Genomic DNA, 21,710 nt, shown 5'->3' on the forward strand with positions numbered 1-21,710 from the left:
TTTGTGACTAATGAAAATAAATATCGTATTTTGGTACTATCTTAATCCAGTAAAGTAGCATCTAACACGTTTTCCACGATACGTAATTCTTAATATCAAACACACCGACATTGTGAGATATATATATATACATGATACACAAATGCTGTTATATCGATTTTTGTATCATATTTCATAATGACTTTTGAGTTTTATTGTCAGTGCACTGGTAGATGGCGAGTGCAAGACTGATTTTTATAAGAAGATTTTTCTCTTTTGACTATACGACCGTGTAAAATGTTGCTAAACGTTATTGTACACTATTAAGCATCCTCAAACAATGTACCGATATTTTGGTAACCAATGAGTATGTAAAAAAATTCACATAAGAACCGATTCAATAGTGAATTTCCGGGAGCCAATCAAAAGGTAAAACCACCGATATGGGCACCTAGTTCCTTGAGCCAATTCAGTTGCACCGTCACGAATGCATAGTATAAAAGCAATCCGTGATCGCGCCTGTTGCGGGAACATATTCGCCATATACATTACACGGATACCGTTATGATTTCCAGCGGCCGTCGTCATAGCGTTCTTCCTGTGCTGGGCCCCGTTCCACGCGCAGCGGCTGCTCTACCTGTACGCCAAGGACGCTCCGTACTACCCGCAGGTGAACGAGCTACTGTACACGATCGCGGGCTGCTTCTACTACTTCTCGTCTACGGTCAACCCGATCCTGTACAACCTGATGTCGATGAAGTACCGGCGGGCGTTCCGGGAGACGCTGTGCGGGTACTCGGGACAGCGCAGGAACCGGATGTCGCGGGACCTGCAGTCCAGCTTCCGGGACACGACCGTGCCGCTGAACACGATGACCAGCACCACGGAGTTCCGAAAGTCGGTGCACAGGTCCACGCGACACCTGCAGCAGGAGGATTACTCGACCGCCGGCCCCGTGCCCACCATCACCGCCACCGCCAGCGCCAACGCCGCGACCCAAGACGACGAACGTTCGTCGTCCGCGGCCGACGTGCTGGTGATGATCTCGCCGGCCAACGGGAACGCGCAGTGCTACAAAACGCTGCTCAGAGTTACCGTGGGTTCGAAACAGGCCGCGTCCAAGAACTCGAATAGCTACGAGGCTCAAACCGCGCCGAGCCCACACTGTAATGAAATCGAAACTTGTATTTAACGCGGTAAAACGAAACGATAAATCATTATTAGCCATTATCATTATTATTATTATTATTATTATTATTATTATTATTACTTCCTATTATTATTATTATTATTATGTAAACTGGAGATGGATGAGTGCAATTTTTTTTTTCCGTTTCTAATACTTCCAATATTTCATTGATTATGGAATATAGTTTATTCTATTATCAATACTGCTAATCTATGTATAAAAACATCGAATATACGAACGCTATTTTGTTCCACAATATTGATCGTACGCGACCAATCGCAAATACGAATATAATAGAATATATATCAAGATAATAGTAAACAGTGGCGGTTTTACGAGGGAGGGGGTCCAGGGGGTCTGGACCCCCAGAACACAAATTTAGGCTGTGATACATTTTTCGTTCATGGCGTTCGGGTTTTGACTAGCTATTTATATGCGGGTGTACACCGGTGATTTCATCATTATTATTCCGTATATATGAATGTTTGCTACAGCTATTTAGGTATTTATATTTCTCTGAAATTGTGACGTTTACGATATCTATTATTTGTGATAGCGTTCGGCCGTACGAAGAATGCACATTAGCGGATTAACGCAGCGATACACTTACAATCACTTTTCACTTTTCAACCGACCATGACGCGCCCGTTGAACGAATAAATTGTAAGCTTGTAATCTTGTATAAGTTACCAATTACTATTTACGAGTTTATTTACAATTATTCTTTTAATCTATGGACTAAGATTACCGTTCAATTTGAATCAAACTTGAAAAGTATTTAAAATTCAGGTTAGTAAAATTTATAATAGCAATTTTAAATTGTTTTTCTTTTTAATTTACAAAATTTTTATCCATATTATTTGACTCATAATAATAAGTAGTTGATTTTAATTTTAATCAATGTAAATTATTTTGTATTGCGAATGTAATTTTTAATGTTTTTTAATATTAATTATTTTCACCCAGGCCAGTCAGCGATTTTAAAACTTTCGGTCATCATTCACCGAAAATTAATAAGTATAATTAAGTACATTATTTTTTTTCCTACCAGTTACCACAGTTAACCCATTAATGGGTTAAACTTTATTTGTATATAATAAAAGATAATGTTAAAGGACCCCTCCCCAGAAAAAAATCAAAAAACCGCCACTGATAGTAAAGATATGTGATGAATAGTTTTTCCAGAGGCCAAAGCTCTTATATACTAATATTGATAAATATAAGCCACTAACTGCAGTAATTCGTGGGTAAACCATTTTAAATAATAATTATACTTTTAGAAATATTCCCTGTATTATGATATGGGTATGAGATTTTTCCGTGGGTAAATCTTCAACCCACGGTCTACGTTGTATATTGTCACCAGCCATCATCTTAATTTTTCTATCTTAATATTATGTAATGCCTTTTTTCGACTATAAGTAAACTGCAATAGGAATGCATGTACGATATATGATACATATGATACATATGTACATTATAGTATCGTAATAACGTTCGAAAATAATACCTAAATAATGTACAAGTATTTCCTTACACTTCTGAAGACAGTGCGTGAAATATCGTAGGGAGTTCAATTATTCATATTATTCTATATTAAGCTGCAAATGTCACAGAGTTACGTGCATTCCATTCAAGTGATTCGTGTTTTTTCCAAAATAATACCGTTGTTATTCTTTACAAATCGTTTTGGAAATTCGTGATATCTAGGTACAAGAATTATTGACGCATAACACTATATCGCAGTATAATAGGTATACTTTACCGACAATAAACCGATGTTTATACATTTACACTTAAAATGGTATCCAATAAATACTGAAGAGTACACGCAAATTACAAGTCTTTCCCAACCCGAGTCCAAAGAAAATCTTCAAATAATGTCCGTCCGTGCACACATACTTTATTCATTATATAATATTACTTTCAAAATGTGTAAATTAAAACAAATTTAAACCTACGCAGTCGAAATATGTGAATATATGTCGATATATATGAATGTTTACAAATATGTATCACGTGATAATCATTCATATTATACTCGTATTACCGTATCAAAAAAAAAAAAAATGTAAGAATAAATTATCAATTATCAATTATCAATTAAAAAGCTTTACATTTCTTGTCCCAAATAGTGGTATTATACTTGTATTATAAAAGTATAATATTAGTAGCATTGGTTTGCAGTTTTCATAAAACTGCTCAGGCCAAAACTAAATTTTTATCTTCCATCCTTATGAAGAATGAAGATTATGTAAATGAACTATAATTATTATTTTTTAATTGTAAAGTATATTTACTATCTAAAATTATAAGTGTTTCTTTTTAGATGTTTAATTTTAATTGTTTCAGTTTTTAAAGTAATGTGCCTGTAGTAAAAAATAAAACAGTAAAAATATTATTTTATTTTGTGATTGTAATTATTTTGTAAACCACAATGTTAGTACCTACAGATTAAATATTCACAAAAAAAAATGTATACTTCAAACGATAAACATACCGAAAATTCGTATTGTATACGCTAATCTCATCGTCGTGGTATTATTTTCGTTGTTTGGCATAATTTTAATGTTCGATTTGATCAAAAATGAATTTCATATTTTGGCACACGCCTTATACATAAAAATATTTCCTTAAGCCGAAATCTATTTATACATTTCGAATGAGCCATATTCTACGATTTGTGTATTGACGTTTTCGATTCGAACATAATAAGAATTCCATTATCTCGTGGCCAATAAAAAGTAAATACTCCGCAGATGGTATAGTATATGTGGTTTCTAACACTGTATTTACATGTAAATACACTAAGAACCATGTGTAGTACTCGTATGTAAAAATATAAAATGTGGTATACGTGTTCGATTAAAATTGAAAACAAAAAAAAATTTACATTATATTATTATACAAAGAATTGCATAAATGATTTTAATGACATTGAAACTGTTTCAATAAGTCGCTGATTAAATCACTGTTCATAATAACTCGATACAAACGTTTTCAACACGACGATTATAAATAATTCCACGTTCTCGCTTTAACATATCAATGTACAACATCAACTATATATTTTGTATATTTGTAAGTTATTGTAAATTTACTAAGCTGATTATAATTTGAAATCGTGTGTTTATTATACACGCAATGGTATAAAGTATAAATCCATACTATAATATACGAATGCAACCAAACTTACTCTACCTCGAGAATAAATTAAAAATAAAAAGTTATCATCAATAATAATATAATTATTTCTGATTTTACTTTTATCAAACAAAAAACCGCTCTCGGGTTAAGTCGTAGCAAAATATTTCAAGTAATTAATCAACCAAGAAATTATTTATTGACAACTATATGTAAAGATGGAAACAAAATATTATAAATTACAATATTTTTAATGTAGATATATTTCAAAAAACTTGCTTGTACAAATAATTTTCAATTTTATTTTAAATAATAATATAATAAATAAATAATATAAATATACTAGAATTCATATTTTCATATATCGATGTTTCCCGAAGCTATATAATATATTTATGCAACAGAATCATATTTTAAATTTCTTCAGTCACGCAAGAAATTGTGTCTCGTTTTTAATGTATAATGTATCTGTATAATTCACGAGACCGTTAAACATTTTGATTCAAATTGTCATGAAGATTCAATATGTTATCATTTTCATAATATAATTTCGATTTTTAAATTATTCTCGGATATACGTCAAATAGTAAATATATTTTTTATTTCTCAACTGCTAAATAATAAAAATCATTATATATATATATATATACAAATAATTATATAAAATTATTAAATGTGATTAACTGGATTAAAAAAAATTGACTTTAACCTATTTTAAAATACCCAGTTAGATATAAATCTTAAACTTCAAAATTTCAGTTTAATCAAAATATCAATATTATATTATTAAATTATTTACAATGCGATAAGAATCAATGAAAAACCAGAAAAATTATAATAATGTAATCACAATTTGATACATAATATTTACATATGTATTTAAAAACATTTTTTTTATATATATATATATATAAATTAGTATATTCATAAATTATTTTTAATTATTTTTGCCTCATAAAAATGTTCTCAGTTACCATCAATGCCTTTTTATTGTTGGGAGTAGCCGAATTGGTTCCCGTTTGTGTACAGGTAAAATAGTAACAATTTTATTTTTTAACACAATTTACCTGCACTATTAAAAATTAAAATCCAGCGGGCAGTGCATAGAGAGTAAAAACAAAATTTTAAAAGCTATATGTATGACATATAGACACAATTATTATATCGATAAGATAGAGTATAGAAATATAATAGACTACAGATTACTAGAGACTAACAAATTTCTAGCAAACAGGAAAGAAATAACAAATACTTGGAAAATTATATAACTGTGTACATTAATGAGAAAATTTCGAGAATTGAATATTTAAAGAAAGTTAGCTTCAAATTTGCAAATCAGTGGTTTTAAATTGTATTTATTATATTTTATTATTAGTATTTCGTACACCTTAGTGATGACTAGTTGACTTCCAAATCAACGATTTAAAATTGTATATATTTTATCATTTTTTTTTAACACACATCAAGGCACATTATTAACTAAGCCTACTTTAAAGTTGACAGTCAGTCCTAAGCTAGTAAAATTAAGAGGGAAAATGTGCGTAACTAAACGAGAACCAATTCGGCTATACCTAATAAAATACCTTTTTCAAACGGGACCATTTCGGCTATACATAATAAAATACCTTTTTCAGACGGGAACCGATTCGGCATGTGGGTTTGGAACTCGGGAACCAATTCGGTACCAGCCTTATTGTTACCTATAACATTTTTGCATTATTCAATGATTACTTTAACAAAATATTTTGTCTGTAATCATCTGATATCAAATCATATTGGTCTTTGTGTGTATAGTAATATTGATCTATACTTTTCGTAAAAATATATATTTCTGTAAAGGTTTGTTGTTATATTGAAATAATTTAACAGTAATTTAATCAAAAATTGAACTTGTTATAAATTTAAAACTGCTACTGTAAGAATTTTAATAATGTTTAAAAGCTATATGATTACTTAAGTTACATAATTTCAATAATCAAACAACTGTATTTTCTTGTATGGTCAGTGGGCATAGTATATAATTTATTATATACAATATACTGTTCGCTAGTTTGAAATTTAATAATTCGATTAGTAATGAAAAAATTACATTTACCAAAACATTTTACTATTATAAATAACATATATTGTAAATAATTATGATTTATTAAATAAAAAGTGTAATAATGTGCATCATTCTATTGTAAAAGACTGCACAAATATTTCATAATAATGTATACTATTCGTATGTACGTGATTTTAAACCATTTTAAATAAATAACGGTTTCTTCGATACCCGCGCGGACAACACAAATCGAACAATAAAGACTAATCTTCAAAGGACCGACCAAGGCCCATGCCACTATACGTCCCTATATAAAAGAGACATACAACTCTTCCCAGGGCTCTTGATCTTAGGTCGTCAGTGCATGTACATCGATCGTAAGATCAACGAAGTAAAGACTCTCTTTTTGGTCGTCTGTGCATGCACACTGATCATAAGATTAATGAGAGAGTTTATACGTGTTATTTATCTGACTTGTGATTTTCATCCGTTCGACTTGTGTTCGTACGAGTGTTGAAGAGTATCCAATTCCAGTGCAATTAAATTCTGCATTTGTCCTTTTTTCAACCTCGCATCGATATCTGAAGGTCTATGGTAAAGCAAGTAAGTGCTGCTTTATTTGACTTGGCAGACTGTACAATTGCGCTAGTCGACTCTCGAACCTTTACAACCCTGAGAGCCCTCCCTTAAACAAAGAGGAAGGTAACAACTCTTAATACATCATAAAAATCCACCATTTATATATCATTCCCTCCCATTATTTTTACTTTTACTTTTTGTATTTTTGAGTTATTACAAAAGTATGATTTATTCTAAAATGGTCTATAATATAAAATGTTATTTTTTGTGAATTCCAATTTATCGGTTGTTACAAGAAAAAGAAAAAAAAAGCACAATTCATAAAAAATAAAAATTCAATCACACTTCCAGTACTAAATTTGTGATGTGTACTCAAGGCCGAATTGAACAAATTCGGCCCACCGAGTTTTCTGTATGTTACCGGCCCACTTACTAACTGGCGGTCCTTGTCCAAATTCTTTTAATCGTATATTTCAATAAGTGCACTAATCTTCAACTTTAAACTATTAATATTTTCTGTTAGCGGCCTTTCACAACTTAAAAGGTCAAAAATTGTCGCGGTCCACCGAGTTTTGCTCTGTAACTCTCCGGGACAATCCGGCCCTGTATGTACTTCTCCTCAATCTAAAATATATGCCTCTTATGATTCGAAGAACTCAAGACTTCTACCGAGTGTTTATTTTTGTACATCATCAAATATATTACTTTTAATTTGCACACATTATTTTGCATTTTATTTTTTTTTTTTTTGTTAATTTTATACATTTTAACATTTTTTAAGTAAAAATAAAACAAAATCTACCAAAATAAATTATAGTCAAATGCATTTTTAGATAAACGGAAAATTGTATCTTTTTGCAGAAATGTAATAAATAATTTTTATCTTCATAAATAAATTTAACACGGCACTATAGTATTATCTTAGTGTAAAAGCAGACTATTTTGACTGAAATATACATCATCATTTGATTTTGATTATTATGAATTATTTACTTTTTTTTATAGTTATGTCTGATCTTGTCGCGTAAAATGTTATTTGTACAGAATTTAGTTAAATTATTAAATAAAACTTAAAACGTGTTAGCTATACCTACAATATAACATAAAATGTATTTTATATCTACAGAACTACTCGCTTTCTGATAGCTGTCTATATAAATTAGTAATATTGAATCAGTATAAATGTCAATGACCACTGCGTACAAGGCACAACATTAATTTTTCGTACTCACATATAATTTGTTAGAGCGAAGAATAGTTTCCAACAATCAATCGTTCTGTAATTGTAGGTGATTATCAGAAAACAATGGAATGTAAAACAAGTTTTACTTCGCATGCATAAATCTCAACAGTGGCGTGAATCGAGACAAGTTTTTAAAGTTACAGACAGTTTGTACCGCAAACAAATTTGCAGGAACCATTGCTCTTCACACCCAAAAAACCTCTAAATTCTGTTTTATTATATTCTAAATTTCAATCAAATATATTACAATTACATTTAAGTCAATACTTTGTAATACATTTTATATAGGTAAAACAAACAGAAATTTTAAAAAGAAATATAAAAAACACATTTCTAAAATTAAATTTAAAAAGACCCAATTCATATTTCGCTAAACATTTTTTCAAAAATAACCATAATTTACATTTTTATATCTATACAGACTAAAGCTCCTTATTTCACATATACACGTTTTACCGTTTTCACGTGAAATTAAAGTTTAATTTATATGACCCGTTGCTTAAAATTTCACGTGCATTTATAATTTTATTCTCTTGAATCTGTGAATTATTATATTCCGTGACTAAATGAATTAGTATAATCACGTGAATCCGTGAATTTATCGGATCATGGACTACCTGCTATCTATCATATACTCAAATATATTATTTGATTGGTTTACTTACATTGATAATCGCGGGAATCGTTGGCAATATAAACATTCATTAAACGAACTAGTTTTTTTTTTTTTTTTTTAAAAAAGAAAAAGCAAATTAAATAAAAATAATAATTTAACAAACAAAAATCGACTTTGAAAATAATAACGTAATAAAAATGAGAATAAATTTATAAAAATTTAAATTATATGTAATAAGTAAGTTATAGTATATACAACGAAAATCTTAATTTTAATAAAATTTTAAATGTACAAACTGATTTTAAAAATAATACCTTGTATGAGTACATTTTAGATAATAATCTCTCTCTCTAAATATATTAATTTTCATCTGTATATCTTATGCTTTTCAGAACTAATTAACCGATTTTGATGAAATTTGGTACAGAGATATAATAGACCTTGAAGAAGGACATAGGCTACCTTTTGTCGCGAAAAAAAAGGTAAGTTTCAGTACACCTGATAATGCCCGGACGAGCAATTGTTGTTTCGTTCTTGTTACAAAAACCAAAAAAACGAAAAGGAACCTCACTCTCATATACCTGAGTGTGCACCCAGAAGACGGTGAACAAGTTTATTTTACTGAAAATAATTACCAAGAGTGACTATCTTCTCCTCTAAGTACAATACGATAAAAATACATAATAATTCAAAATAAATTGAATATAGTTGTACAGACAGTATTTATTTAAATTTAATAAACGACACAGCAAGGCGTGACGGGTACGGCATTTAATATTTACCTATTACCAGTGTTCGACTTGAAGGAGGACGGAGTACCCCAACTAATTTTCAGAAATTTTAGCGTCCCCCTACTATTATTACGCTATAATCATAACGCTCAGCCAGTTTTGGGGACGTTATTTTTTTTTAAGTAAATAGAGTCTACCTTCTTTAATTTTGCCATTTCGAGCACTGCCTATTACAATAATTTACAAACTATTATATAAACCGTTATTTCAAATAATTTATACTTAAAAAGGCATAACATCTACACATATATCAACACCGAAATGTTATTCATCGGACGTACAATTGAAGTCTCAGAGTAAGAGACCCGAATTTTAACTAATGTTATTCAAATTAACTGTAATTTATTCTAAGATATTTGTTAAAAAATAAATTATGTTTTGTAACAGAAAAAATAAAACTAAATTTTTATGCAAAATTTCACTATGTTAATATTACAGCTACAGTTGACTATATATCATAAACATAAATAAATTATATATATATATATATATAAATGGAGCCAAAAATGTATAACAATTCATCAATTGAGAAAACGGAGAAAAAAAAACAAAAAAAATATTAAAAAAAAAAGTTTGAATATACGAGTTATATTAAGAAAATAATACGACGTAGATATAAAACATAACAGTTGACATAAAAAAAATCCAAGGAAGACGAGCTCCCCCTTAAAACTGCCACTGTGATTTAGATATGATAAGAGATAATAAATTATGTTTGAATGCAAATTTTAAATTCTAAACTGCGTTTTAAATTGAAAAAACAGCTTTTTAAAATAATTGCAAAAATTATAAAAGCCCAATTTAGTATTCACAGCCAGGCGTAATTTGATTTCGTTATAAAATGATACACAAAAATTTGAAATGTGTATCTCACATATAATCAATTCCTTAAATACTTATTCAGGGGAGAGTGATCACCCCTTCACCGCCCTAAAATATACCCATGTATGAAAGTAATGAAAAATCAATAATAATTATGAGCTAATTGTGTGAAAAAATCCAAAAAAATACTAAAAATAGAAAAACCGTTATAAATTAAATATTAGAAAAATTATTTTTTCTGTATCTTATTTTCTTAATTTTTCTAAAATCCACTTAGATACTGAAAAGTTTAATCGAATTTCAACATTAAATAATAAGTACACTTAATAAGTGAGCTCGTACCATTCATATGTTTCTTATTTTTTCTAGATTTTATAAATTTTTAAGATAAAATTTAAAGCTTTTAAAGTCTTAAAAATCTTGAAATTCGAAGAATTCCTTAAACTTTCAGTTAATTTGGTACTTACAAAGGACCACTTTCTGTTATTTAATGAAAATTAACTCAAGGAAAATTGTATGTTCACAGAGTATAAGTTAGCCAATAATTTGAGAATTTTATGATTGGAGATGTTCTGTATTTAGTAATATATAATTGTACCAGTGAGTTGAAAACATTATTTATTGTCACATTCAAGTTTAACGTTTATAATACATTTTAATAATAATAAATCACATTGGTATATCAGTTACTATAAGTAAAATATCAGGATTTAATTAAAAAAAATTATTGCACAAATAAAATTAAATAAACATCTGAGAATAATAGTGTAAAATTTTAACTAGTGTTTGAAATAGTTTCAAAGAGAAATTAGCAGACACAAAACATTACAGAAAAACATAATAAACTATACCAAAATAAACAAATTAATTATTATATAACAACTATGAGAAAATATGGAAGGCAACATTAATTCGTTATGGTTATTGACTAAAAACAATTACATATTATAAATTATTCTAATAATGTATATTAGTCTAAGACTAACATATTGAAGTTAAGTAGTAGTTGTTAACAACAAGAATGGTAATAATTATAACAAAACAAAAATCCCTGAAAATTCCATATAAAAAAATGAATATAAAAACAAATATATATTTATAACAAAGATCTTTGACCATTTTAATCTTAAATTTGTACACATTATATATTAAATATTACTTAAAAAAAAATTAGTATATAATACAAGCGTTTTGTGCATGATATATTAATGATTTTAATGATTACCAAATAATGCAAGAGCAAAGGCATTTATTAAAACCAGTTAGCAATGAACACAATAATGACTTAGTTGTAAATATAACAAAATGCAGTTAAATGCTAAAAAGCACCAGTGCAATTATACAAAATAAAACATATGACCACAATTATATAAGTCTTGGAAAAATAAAATTATCACAAGCTCTTGAAATTGATCTCATAAGCTCTGTGGAGAATTGACCCCATGCAACATACCATCCAAATGTTCAACTTCTGAAAGATAAATAAAAATTTGATTAAATTACCTGAGTTCTGAAGAATCTTTTATTTTGAAGGAACACACAAACACAATCGTATACAAAAAAAAAAAAAAATCCAACATAACAGAGTTTAAATGTTATATTGTTTAAAAAAATAATAATCATAATAATAATAATAATAATAAATAATAATATAATAAAAATAAATATAAGTAACAAACACTTTAGTATAAATTAACAAAAAAAAAAAATCAAACTATATTAATAAATAATGTATAAAATAAACAAATGTATTTGATATGTGCTTTGTGTCCCTTCGTCGTTATGATATTTTTTCTTTTATGCCTGCTGCTTTTTTTGCTTCATTCTTAATGATCATCTGTGTAGTAAGGTATGACTCTCGTTTAATTCTGTCACTCAGCACATTTGGTACATCTGGTATCAACCATTGAACAGCAACTTTTACCAATGAAACAATATTCTGGAAAAGGAAAAATATGATATAGAGTCATAACGAAACCAAAATGAATATTACTAACTTGAAATATGACTATGAAAGTAAGACGTGCAACAAGTATTTCATAATACATTGTAGGTCTTTCATACTTCTGTGGTGACCATGGTGGATTTCTGTAGTCTTTATAACTATACAAATAATAAAGTTTGTTCCATGTTAGTATTAAAATTAATGCACACTTGAATTAGAAAAAATAATAAATATTTACCGGCAATAAGTAACATTAAATGATGAATTATGTGGAGCAATACCCTCTTCAAAATCATTAGTATCAAAATAAGCCAAAGTGTTATTTAAGAAACCCTTGTCTGTATGATCTTCACTTACCAAACTTATGTACACCATTCGAGGTATGTAATTAGAAGAAAATGCTATTATGAATGCCTATAAATATTATTTAGCTTTTAGTCAAAAACAATTAAATTAAAATAGTAGTATACTTACATTAGTAATAACTGCTAATTTTCCTAAAATATCCAGTACCCGATACCATACTCCAATATTAGGGACTCTATGAGGAATTGGTCGTCGGAAATATCTTAAAAATTTTTTAGCATCCAATCTCATTTCAAATACATTATTTAATAGAGCAAAAAATGGACCCAGTGGAAATGCAGTTACAAAAAGAGTGACAAAACCATATTGCATTACTAGAATAAAAAATAAAATAAAAAAAAACACTCAAATCAGGAGTTATTTTAGTTAAATGTATCAAAATAATTTACCCATTTCCAAATATTCTGGGAATAATCCTCTCGGGCCCCAATCTAAAAGTTTATAATCTTCAATCCAAGGTTTCTTTACAGCTGCTGCTAAATCTTTCTCTTCAGATGATGATTTCTGATTATCTAAGCGGCCAGTGTTTTCAGATAATGAATTGAACCAATTTAAACCCACGCTAAAAAATAAGTTATTTGTTTGAAATGAATTGATTTTGCTAAATTTTAAAGGTTACATTTATAATAAATTTCTTACGGAATTATCATTTCAACAACAGTGTTCAATGCTTGTTGTCCAACCATTATAATGAACAATTGGATACTAAGTTCCATTAGACATCCACCTGGACTACACTAAAATTACAATATTCATTAATAATTTTATAATATTAATTTTAATCTTAAACTTTAGATATTAGTCTATAAAATAATGTATAACTTACTTCTTCTTGTCGAAGACCAAAAATACGTAAATATTTAGCAGGGTAACCAACATTTTTACCTTTCAAAAAAGCTATGTAAATTATTGATGTATAATAATTGACAAATTGAAAGAGATAAATTTTTATTGTTAAAGATTCATCAAATTCTGTTTGTGTACGGAGTAATTCCATTTCAGTCAAATAAATAGCAACTTTGTCATACACCTAGGTAATACATACATGAAAAAAGCTTATCAATGAAGGTTATAAAAAATAATGTCTTTAAAAAAATATATAAACTATAATCATATTCAATAATAAAAATTACTTATTTATTATTAAGTAATAATAATGAAAATTTTGTAAATTTTTTTAACATTAAATTAACATATTTATTTTTTTTTTTTTATTATGCTTTACTAGATATTTGATAAATAATTTATTATACAAATTAAAAAATCAATACACTTACAAAATTTAATAGTTGAATGCAAACTAAATTAATAATTGCAGCAGTAGTTGGTATAAATATATTGCTATAAGTACTCATCCAATCAGATTGATTTGTAAGACTAAGCGATGCTAAAACTGACATGCGATAAAGCACAACACCAAATACAGCAGCAATGGCAATCATAATCTAAAAACAATAATTACATTTTTATAAAAACATTTACACTTTAAATATTATATATATATATATATATATATCTTAGAATTAAATCTTACTAATAGTAACAGAATGGAAATGCTGAATAATGTTGCAGGAATTTTTTTCCATAATGGCACTGTTGGTTCAATATTTCCAGTAACTAGATTCACTTTTGTATGATTAGTTCCATATAAACGAGCCAAATATTGAGGTCTTGGGTGTTCAGCTTCTAAAGTGAATCCTGTCAATCCCCAACGATGTGTAATAGTAGCTGAATATCGCTTCCACAGCTCAAGAAATAAAGTAGCTAGAAAATTTAATTCTGTAATAATCAAATATTCATAAAGTTAGAAAACTTAGTAACCAACCCCATATAGACATTAAAAAAGCAAATATCACAGTTAAATCGTTGTCAAATAAATATGTTAATCTTGCATAAAAACAAGTGTTTGATAGTTCCCAGTAATCACATGTCCGATCACACAATGGACACATTATTACATCAGTTGCATTACAAATATCAGAACTAAAAAAAAAAAAATTAAATAATTAATTTAATAAATACTTTTATGTCAAATTAAATCCAATTACCTAAATCTATTATTAGGAAATGTGAAGATCCCATAAAAAAATACAATCAAACCCAAAATAGCGGCTGGAATCAACATGTGTGTGTAGAACCCTAGCCATGTGAAATAAAATGCATACTTCACACCCAAGTATTCTTTAATTTGATCAATAGGTTGTCTTCGAATCCATTTACTCATCATAGCCCATTCAACATAAAGCTGATGGCGAAGTGAATTCTCTGTAGTATGTGTCCCCTAAAAGTTATTTTTAGCTCTAGTTTACTAATTATTATATGAAATGTTCAACTTAAAATACATCATCGATTAATAGAAAATATACACCACTAAGCAGTTGGCTAAGGTTGATTCTAATGTAAATAATAAGTATTTTTATGAAAACTTATAGCTCTAATGTCACAGTTCAAACATTTTTTTTTTTGGTAAGAAGATAAAAAAAAATATATATTTTACCTTATTAATATTTTGTTATTGGTACTATTAGTAATTAGACATTATAATTTTGTTCTCATATATAATTTTCCGGTTATAAATTTATTTTAAAGTTTATAGAAATCTTATTTACAAGATAAAATTTTAATTTCACACATTACTTTTGTCAGTTTAAGAAGAAACGATAAACAATTTTATTTGAAGGCCTTGAGTAATTTTAGTTCAAACATATATAATTATTTGAAACATATTTATAGAATACACTAAAGTTAATGTGTTAGATAAAATATATTTAATATACATACTACATGCCATATGGCTATATATTATATTATTTATTTAAATAATTTTTTTTGAATTTGATGATTTATTGCTTTCAAATTTTAAGATAATTATATTTAATGTATTGAAACTTCATGCCATAGCATAAATATGAATACAATTTGTATTTACTCTATAGAAGATTTAAAGGTCAATATATAATGTTACAAAATCCATAAATCAAAACAGTTATAACAAATTTAAGAGATTGCATACAAAGAATATTTTATTTTAATTATAATTTATTTTCGATGATAAAATAAAAATCAATGATATAAATTGTTATTTATATTAATTTAAAGATATTTATATGAACTTAAAATTAAACTCTTATTAAATATATTATCTAGTTTAAAGGTGCACAGAAAATTTAATTTGAATTTACTTTGCTATGTTATATCAAATACAATTTAAAAAGGAAACCATGTAGTTAATAAAAAATTAAAAGGTAGATGATAATTAATCAGAAATGATACATTTATACATTAAACAGAATAAAAAATTAATAATAAAATAATATATATATATATATATATTATTTATTATATATATATATATATATATATATACACACATTTCTAGTATTTCATATGAATAGTTGAGAATAAGTTACACAGAGTATTAAAACGTATATAATATATAGTTTAAATAATAACACATGAATAAATATATTTTTTTGGTAAATATTTTGTAAAATCAAACAATCAAACATTTAAAAAAATAGGAAGGATATAAGAACTTATTTTAGGATTGAATAAAGTTAGTTTGACCTTAAAAATCAAGGTTTACAAATTATCATTAAAATATTATAGGGGTACCATACTACTAAATATCTATCGCCGATAGTTCTATACTACACATTAACAGTTTGGTTTATATTAGAGAAAGATGACACAATAAGTTGTTAAATTAAACTTGGTGATCAATGATCACTGAGTAGTAAATACTAAAAACATTTTTCTCAGCTTATTAATAATGAAATACAAAATTTTTTACAGTACTTTATAGTCATTAATATCTTAGAATATTGTTTTATTGTTATTAATTAGAATAGGTAATAGAATAATGATAATTGGAGTTTTAAATAAATTAATAACATCTTAATTTTTTTTCTTCTTATAAAAAAATACAATTTAATGTTCTAAATATTGACTAATATGAACAGTCAGATTATGATCATTTAATAGTATAAATGATTAGAATAACAGATTTTGATTGTTAATAAAATATTATAAAAATTATGGATACTTACATCATGTAAAGGATAAGCAGCTCTATAGACACCTGCATCTAAAAGACATTGAATTCCAACACAATTGACATCTGCTTGATCTTTTCCCCAGCTAACTCTGTTTAAAATAAAATCTATAACTAATGTTCGAACCTCAGCCGAAAAGAATTCCGGATCATCTTCATTAAATCTATTACAGAAATTATAAAATATTCATATTGTAGAACATATTACTTTTGTAAATTATTTTTGGTATCTTACAAATAACTTTTTTCACGTGAATATTCAGCTGTTAAAATGTATTTGGTTGGAGTTAATGGTCCAGGGTCAATAGTGATAAACAGTCTTATAATACGACCAATAATTTTTTTTATTTTCTCCATTACATCAAAACCTTTTTCAGGAATATGTTCAGTCATTGGATACTAAAATGTAATACAGTTATAATTACAATATTCAAACTTAATAAACAATAAACAATGTTAGAAACAAATAAATGTATTAAACAATACTATAATAATTGTTATCTATACACTCATTTATTATACTTCTAGTGTTAAATTTTTTAACTATTTGACGAAAGATGAAGCTACATAATTCTTCACTTCTTAAAGCATAATTTGTTTTTATGAAAGAAGATATAATTAACATGCCTATAATTACTACTCTAAACACATTACCTCTTTCATAGGCATTCGCAGTTTCAATATTTCACAATATCTACGTAACACTGGTACAGGTGCATGCACTTTGATAAATGTCAACCCACCAACAACATCTTCCTCGAGAAGTAAACCTTGTTCTTTTATTCTTTCTTCAAATGCAGATCTGCGATTCCAACCATCAATATCTACAGGTGCTTTAGCTTTGGATGATGAAACAAGTACGAAATCAACAGATATATCTCCTGGAGTCGAATCAAATGTGATGCTTTCAGGCTGACAATAGGAATTTAATAAATAGTTAATGTTCTATTATAATATTTGTATTCAATATAAATACCCTTATATGTTGAACAGCTCCTGGAGAATTATTAATCAGATCTTGGGAACTAAGATATAAAGACATTCGAGATAACTCTAGGTCATCTTTATACATCCTCGTGGTCTCCATCGAGGCGGTTTCGTCTTCTGAATCACTCATCTATGACCAGAATAAAAAGTTATACTTACATTTAAAATTATAAAGCAAATTTTCTAAATATTTACTATTTTATATTTAAAAATTGTTAGTATACTCATATTTTATATAAAAATTGTGCAATGTAATACAATATAACAATTTATTAATGGATTAAATGATTAAATAGAGAATTTATTTCCAAATGCATGTAATAGAGTAGTAATTTAAAATATTTCAGTATAAATACACACAGATTTTGTATTGATTTTTATTTTTAAATAAAAATAAAAATATAAAGTAACTAAATCTTGATTTCTAAAAATTGATTTTATATTAAATTTAAGAAAACATATTTGGTAAACTAAGCTTGACTTGTTCCTTGAGCTGCCTGTTCTAAACTAATTTTTTTTTGTGATTAGATTCTATATAAGGTTTGTATAAAAAATTATTAAATTTTTTTTTTCTTCAAATCAACAGAATTTGATTACCAAAAAAAAAATAATTGTAGAAAATATGGTTTGTTAATATAGTTGGTAGTTTAAATTATGATGTTTATTAAAAAGAAAAATTAAATTTAGATTTTTATTATTTACAATAATAAATTAAAACCTTAATATAATAAGTTCAAAGTTAGTATTTGATTACCCAGTAAAGAAGAAAAATATCCATATATTATACATCACTTGCATAAAAGTAATTAATGATTTAGCATGTAATCAAGGATTGATTTACTACAGCACTATCTACAAATAAAATATGTATAATATGCTCTAAATAAATATAAAATATTTTTTTACTGAATAGATTAAATAATTTTAATAATACATATCATTCAATAAAACATAAATACTAATGACAAATACAATAATTGAAATTAAAAAAATCAAGCCGAAAATGTATGCATTTTATACAATTTATTTTATAAACTATAAATATAAATTTCATGTTATCAAAAGCATGAATATGGATTAGAAAAAAACTCAAATTTCATATGTAACTAGACTATGGACAATCAAGAACTTACAAAATTGTTTTATTTTTATGATCAAGGTGTTTTTTTTAACTAGTAATTTATATAAATATTTAAATAGTTTTATTAGTTATATTATACAAATAGCTAAATAAACAAACATTATTTTATGGTATACATAAAAGTAAATACTTTAAATAAGTATATATTAACTTAGTGATTCATAGCAAAGTATTAACTGACAAAAATACACTACAATATTATTTACTATTTACTATTTGCATAATAAGCAAATTATATAAAAGTATATTCATGCATAAAAATATAATTTTTAAAACAGATCTAATCTTAAATCATTCATTGACTAGTTATATAAGAATAGGAACACTAAAAATATAATATTTAAATTATTCCATAGATTTATTATATTTATACATATTTTAATTTTGATTAAACAAATGTTTCAAAAGTTAAGTAGTTGTATTATCTTTATTGAATAGAAAATTAGATGGAATATGGATTATGGAATAATTACTCTAGACTAACTGAACAATAATAATTTTATTGTAATTTTAAAATTGAGGAAAAGCAATAATATTAATAAGAAATTGTAATATAACTTATTATACACTGAACTTTAATGATTTTCAATATACATTTCTATGATTAAATATATTCTTAATTAAGCATTGAAGTCTAAATGAGTAAAAACAATATTTGAAAAATGCAACTACTTTTAAATTGTATAAAATATTTCATTTCACAAGTAGTAATTTTATACATTAATGTAAACCTAATGTATTTTAAATGGGAATGGTTTAATAAAATCTGAATATATTTAAAAAAATATAGAATAATGTATAAGCTCATATGAAAAAAAGTATAAATAATATAGTAAACTGAACTTGTTCATAATTGTTTTAAAATTATAATTGAAAATCATAGATGTTTCTAAGGCTTATTCAAACAGGAATGTATATAACAAGTAAACAATATTAAGATTTAATGACCTAAATATTAATGATAAATCATAATTAATGAAACTCATAAAATCTAAAATTTAAAATCGACCAAAATGATTATAAATAATAGTTAAAAACATAGGTACTATTAAAACGAGAAACAATTTTCATATGATGCTTAACATATGGTATAACTTCAGTGCAGTATTCTCCTCAGTGTTAATAATAATGAAAATAATATAGAAAACCAAAGTTCATTATTACTATTTTTACAGATCATTTAGTAAAAAACAATAAATAAAGAAAGGGATATAATTTTAGGTTTTAAGAAATCCAAATTGATCATCATTCATCAACTATAGAATGTGTTGTGTGAGCAAATATGAATGACTGATAGATCAAACCTTTGAAAAATACCGCAAAAAAGAACGAAAAAACAAAACAATATCAATTATATAATTTCCTCAATGAGTACTTACATGCTGAGCATCCAAACATGAATCATTGACTAGAATAGAATGTTATGTATTCAAAGCAGTCTATCTCATATTATGAGTTGAGGGTCAGTACAGATCCCCTCCAGTGTACAACTACAATGACTATAACACAAGCATAATATAGCAATACACACACACAAAAATTTAGCCAAGGACAAGGAAATGTGCAATGGCCGTTTTTAAATACCCATCGATTCAAATCAAACAATAAGCAGAGATCAAATCGTTGATATGCAAATAATTAGGTACATACCATTAGAAACGTGTAAGAGATTACCGATGTTTAGCAGAACGTCTTTGTCACACTTGAGTCACAAAAAGCCGAGATTCAATTATGAGTTATGATCCACAAAGTATGGAGTAGATTTCAATAAGTTAATGCGACCGTAAGAGAGATATTAGAAACATAGAACAATGTAAATCTGATGATGAACGTAAGACTAGTAAAAATAATAGTTACATTTATTTACATATTTATTTCTTGTTACATTCGAACACCGAATGAACAGAAATACTGTTGTCAAATACTTGAATTGGAATTAGAACTTTTTCCAACTGATAGTGATAAGGTTATCATGTTTTACTTTTTAGGTTGAAGTAAATACATGTAATTTGATACTGAAAACCATGATAAGCATGAATTAAGATCTATTACAAATCGTGATGATAAGTAAAGTTCTTGGCGTTCAATCCATGACAGCGGTCGTTTAATGGCCGTCTGTGGACAAATTTTATCTGGTCCGCAGACAAGAAAAAAAAGTAAATATCGATAATAACATACATTGGCTTTTTACCGGCGGAAACGGATATTATACTTGTTGCCAAGCATATTTTAAAATTTGAAAGGGTTAACATCGTCTACGGAACGTACCAATTATACGTCAACGGTAGTTCGTCAATTATCGTCGACCCGCGTTGATATGACTCCCAGTTGTGTTACATTTTAATTTATGTTCCTGTTTTTTTTTTTTTTATATGATTATGGACAAAAAAAAAGAACAGTTGAATTTGAAACTAATAGTTTTTGCTCAAGTAGATGAAATTATATTCTTTCTTTAACAGACCGCTCAGGGCCTTGTCGGCTTGTTAGATATACCACTAAGCGTAGCTGTTCTTTAATGTTTTTAATATAACACGTCATTACGAGACTTAATATATACATATATATATATATCATTTACCAAACATTTTTTTTACATTTTAATATGTTAAAAATATTTAGTTTGAATTTTGATGACCTATGATTATTTTCAAAATACCTAATGTGGCTCTCCAAAAATATTAATTAGCGACCCCTGGTCAATGATATAATATTAGGTTTACATAATTTCCATATTAACTTATCATTTATTATTAATGTACTTGAACATTGTTCTGTAAATACCAAAATCTGAATTTTTCAGGTTACTTGAA

The 21,710-nt window shown here is 26.9% G+C and overlaps 2 protein-coding genes across 9 annotated transcripts in view; one reads left to right on the forward strand and one right to left on the reverse strand.

Moving 5' to 3' along the window:
* The window catches only part of LOC112683929 (neuropeptides capa receptor), a 137,565-nt gene extending 128,077 nt beyond the window's left edge, over positions 1–9,488 (forward strand). For 5 of the 7 annotated variants that reach the window (XM_025555153.1, XM_025555151.1, XM_025555152.1 and 2 more), the window contains one exon: positions 555–1,258. In XM_025555153.1, coding sequence (XP_025410938.1) covers positions 555–1,171 — 617 coding nt within the window. In that variant the 3' untranslated portion in view covers positions 1,172–1,258. Of the gene's footprint in view, positions 1–554; positions 1,259–1,724; positions 1,973–9,186 lie in introns of those variants that run through there. The other 2 variants (XR_003148624.1, XM_025555154.1) reach the window with 2 other exon arrangements.
* Positions 9,489–11,583: 2,095 nt separating this feature from the next.
* LOC112683907 (anoctamin-1) lies at positions 11,584–20,851 on the reverse strand. 2 transcript variants are annotated; one of them, XM_025555112.1, is made up of 18 exons: positions 20,551–20,851; positions 20,280–20,399; positions 17,749–17,889; positions 17,427–17,684; positions 17,008–17,171; positions 16,768–16,936; positions 14,767–14,999; positions 14,544–14,701; positions 14,253–14,482; positions 13,996–14,163; positions 13,545–13,748; positions 13,358–13,455; positions 13,108–13,280; positions 12,827–13,032; positions 12,591–12,766; positions 12,405–12,510; positions 12,211–12,346; positions 11,823–11,878 (listed from the first exon to the last, which is right to left on the reverse strand). In XM_025555112.1, the coding sequence occupies exons 3-18, from the start codon at positions 17,887–17,889 to the stop codon at positions 11,823–11,825; spliced, it is 2,676 nt and encodes an 891-aa protein (XP_025410897.1). In that variant the 5' UTR covers positions 20,280–20,399; positions 20,551–20,851. The 2 variants fall into 2 exon arrangements, with proteins under 2 accessions (XP_025410896.1, XP_025410897.1); XM_025555111.1 differs by lacking the exon at positions 20,280–20,399 and having other exon boundaries at positions 11,584–11,878; positions 20,551–20,850.
* Between the last annotated feature and the right edge of the window lie 859 nt (positions 20,852–21,710).

Source organism: Sipha flava, unplaced genomic scaffold (genome assembly GCF_003268045.1).
Source record: "Sipha flava isolate LNK unplaced genomic scaffold, YSA_version1 237_pilon_pilon, whole genome shotgun sequence".
Lineage (NCBI taxonomy): Eukaryota > Metazoa > Arthropoda > Insecta > Hemiptera > Aphididae > Sipha > Sipha flava.

Coding starts and splice junctions, on each gene's coding strand:
- LOC112683907 (XM_025555111.1), bottom strand. Junction 17,685..17,748: donor GAGCTGTTCAACATATAAGG/GTATTTATATTG, acceptor TCCTATTGTCAG/CCTGAAAGCATCACATTTGA. Junction 12,347..12,404: donor CTTTCATAGTCATATTTCAA/GTTAGTAATATT, acceptor TTCCTTTTCCAG/AATATTGTTTCATTGGTAAA.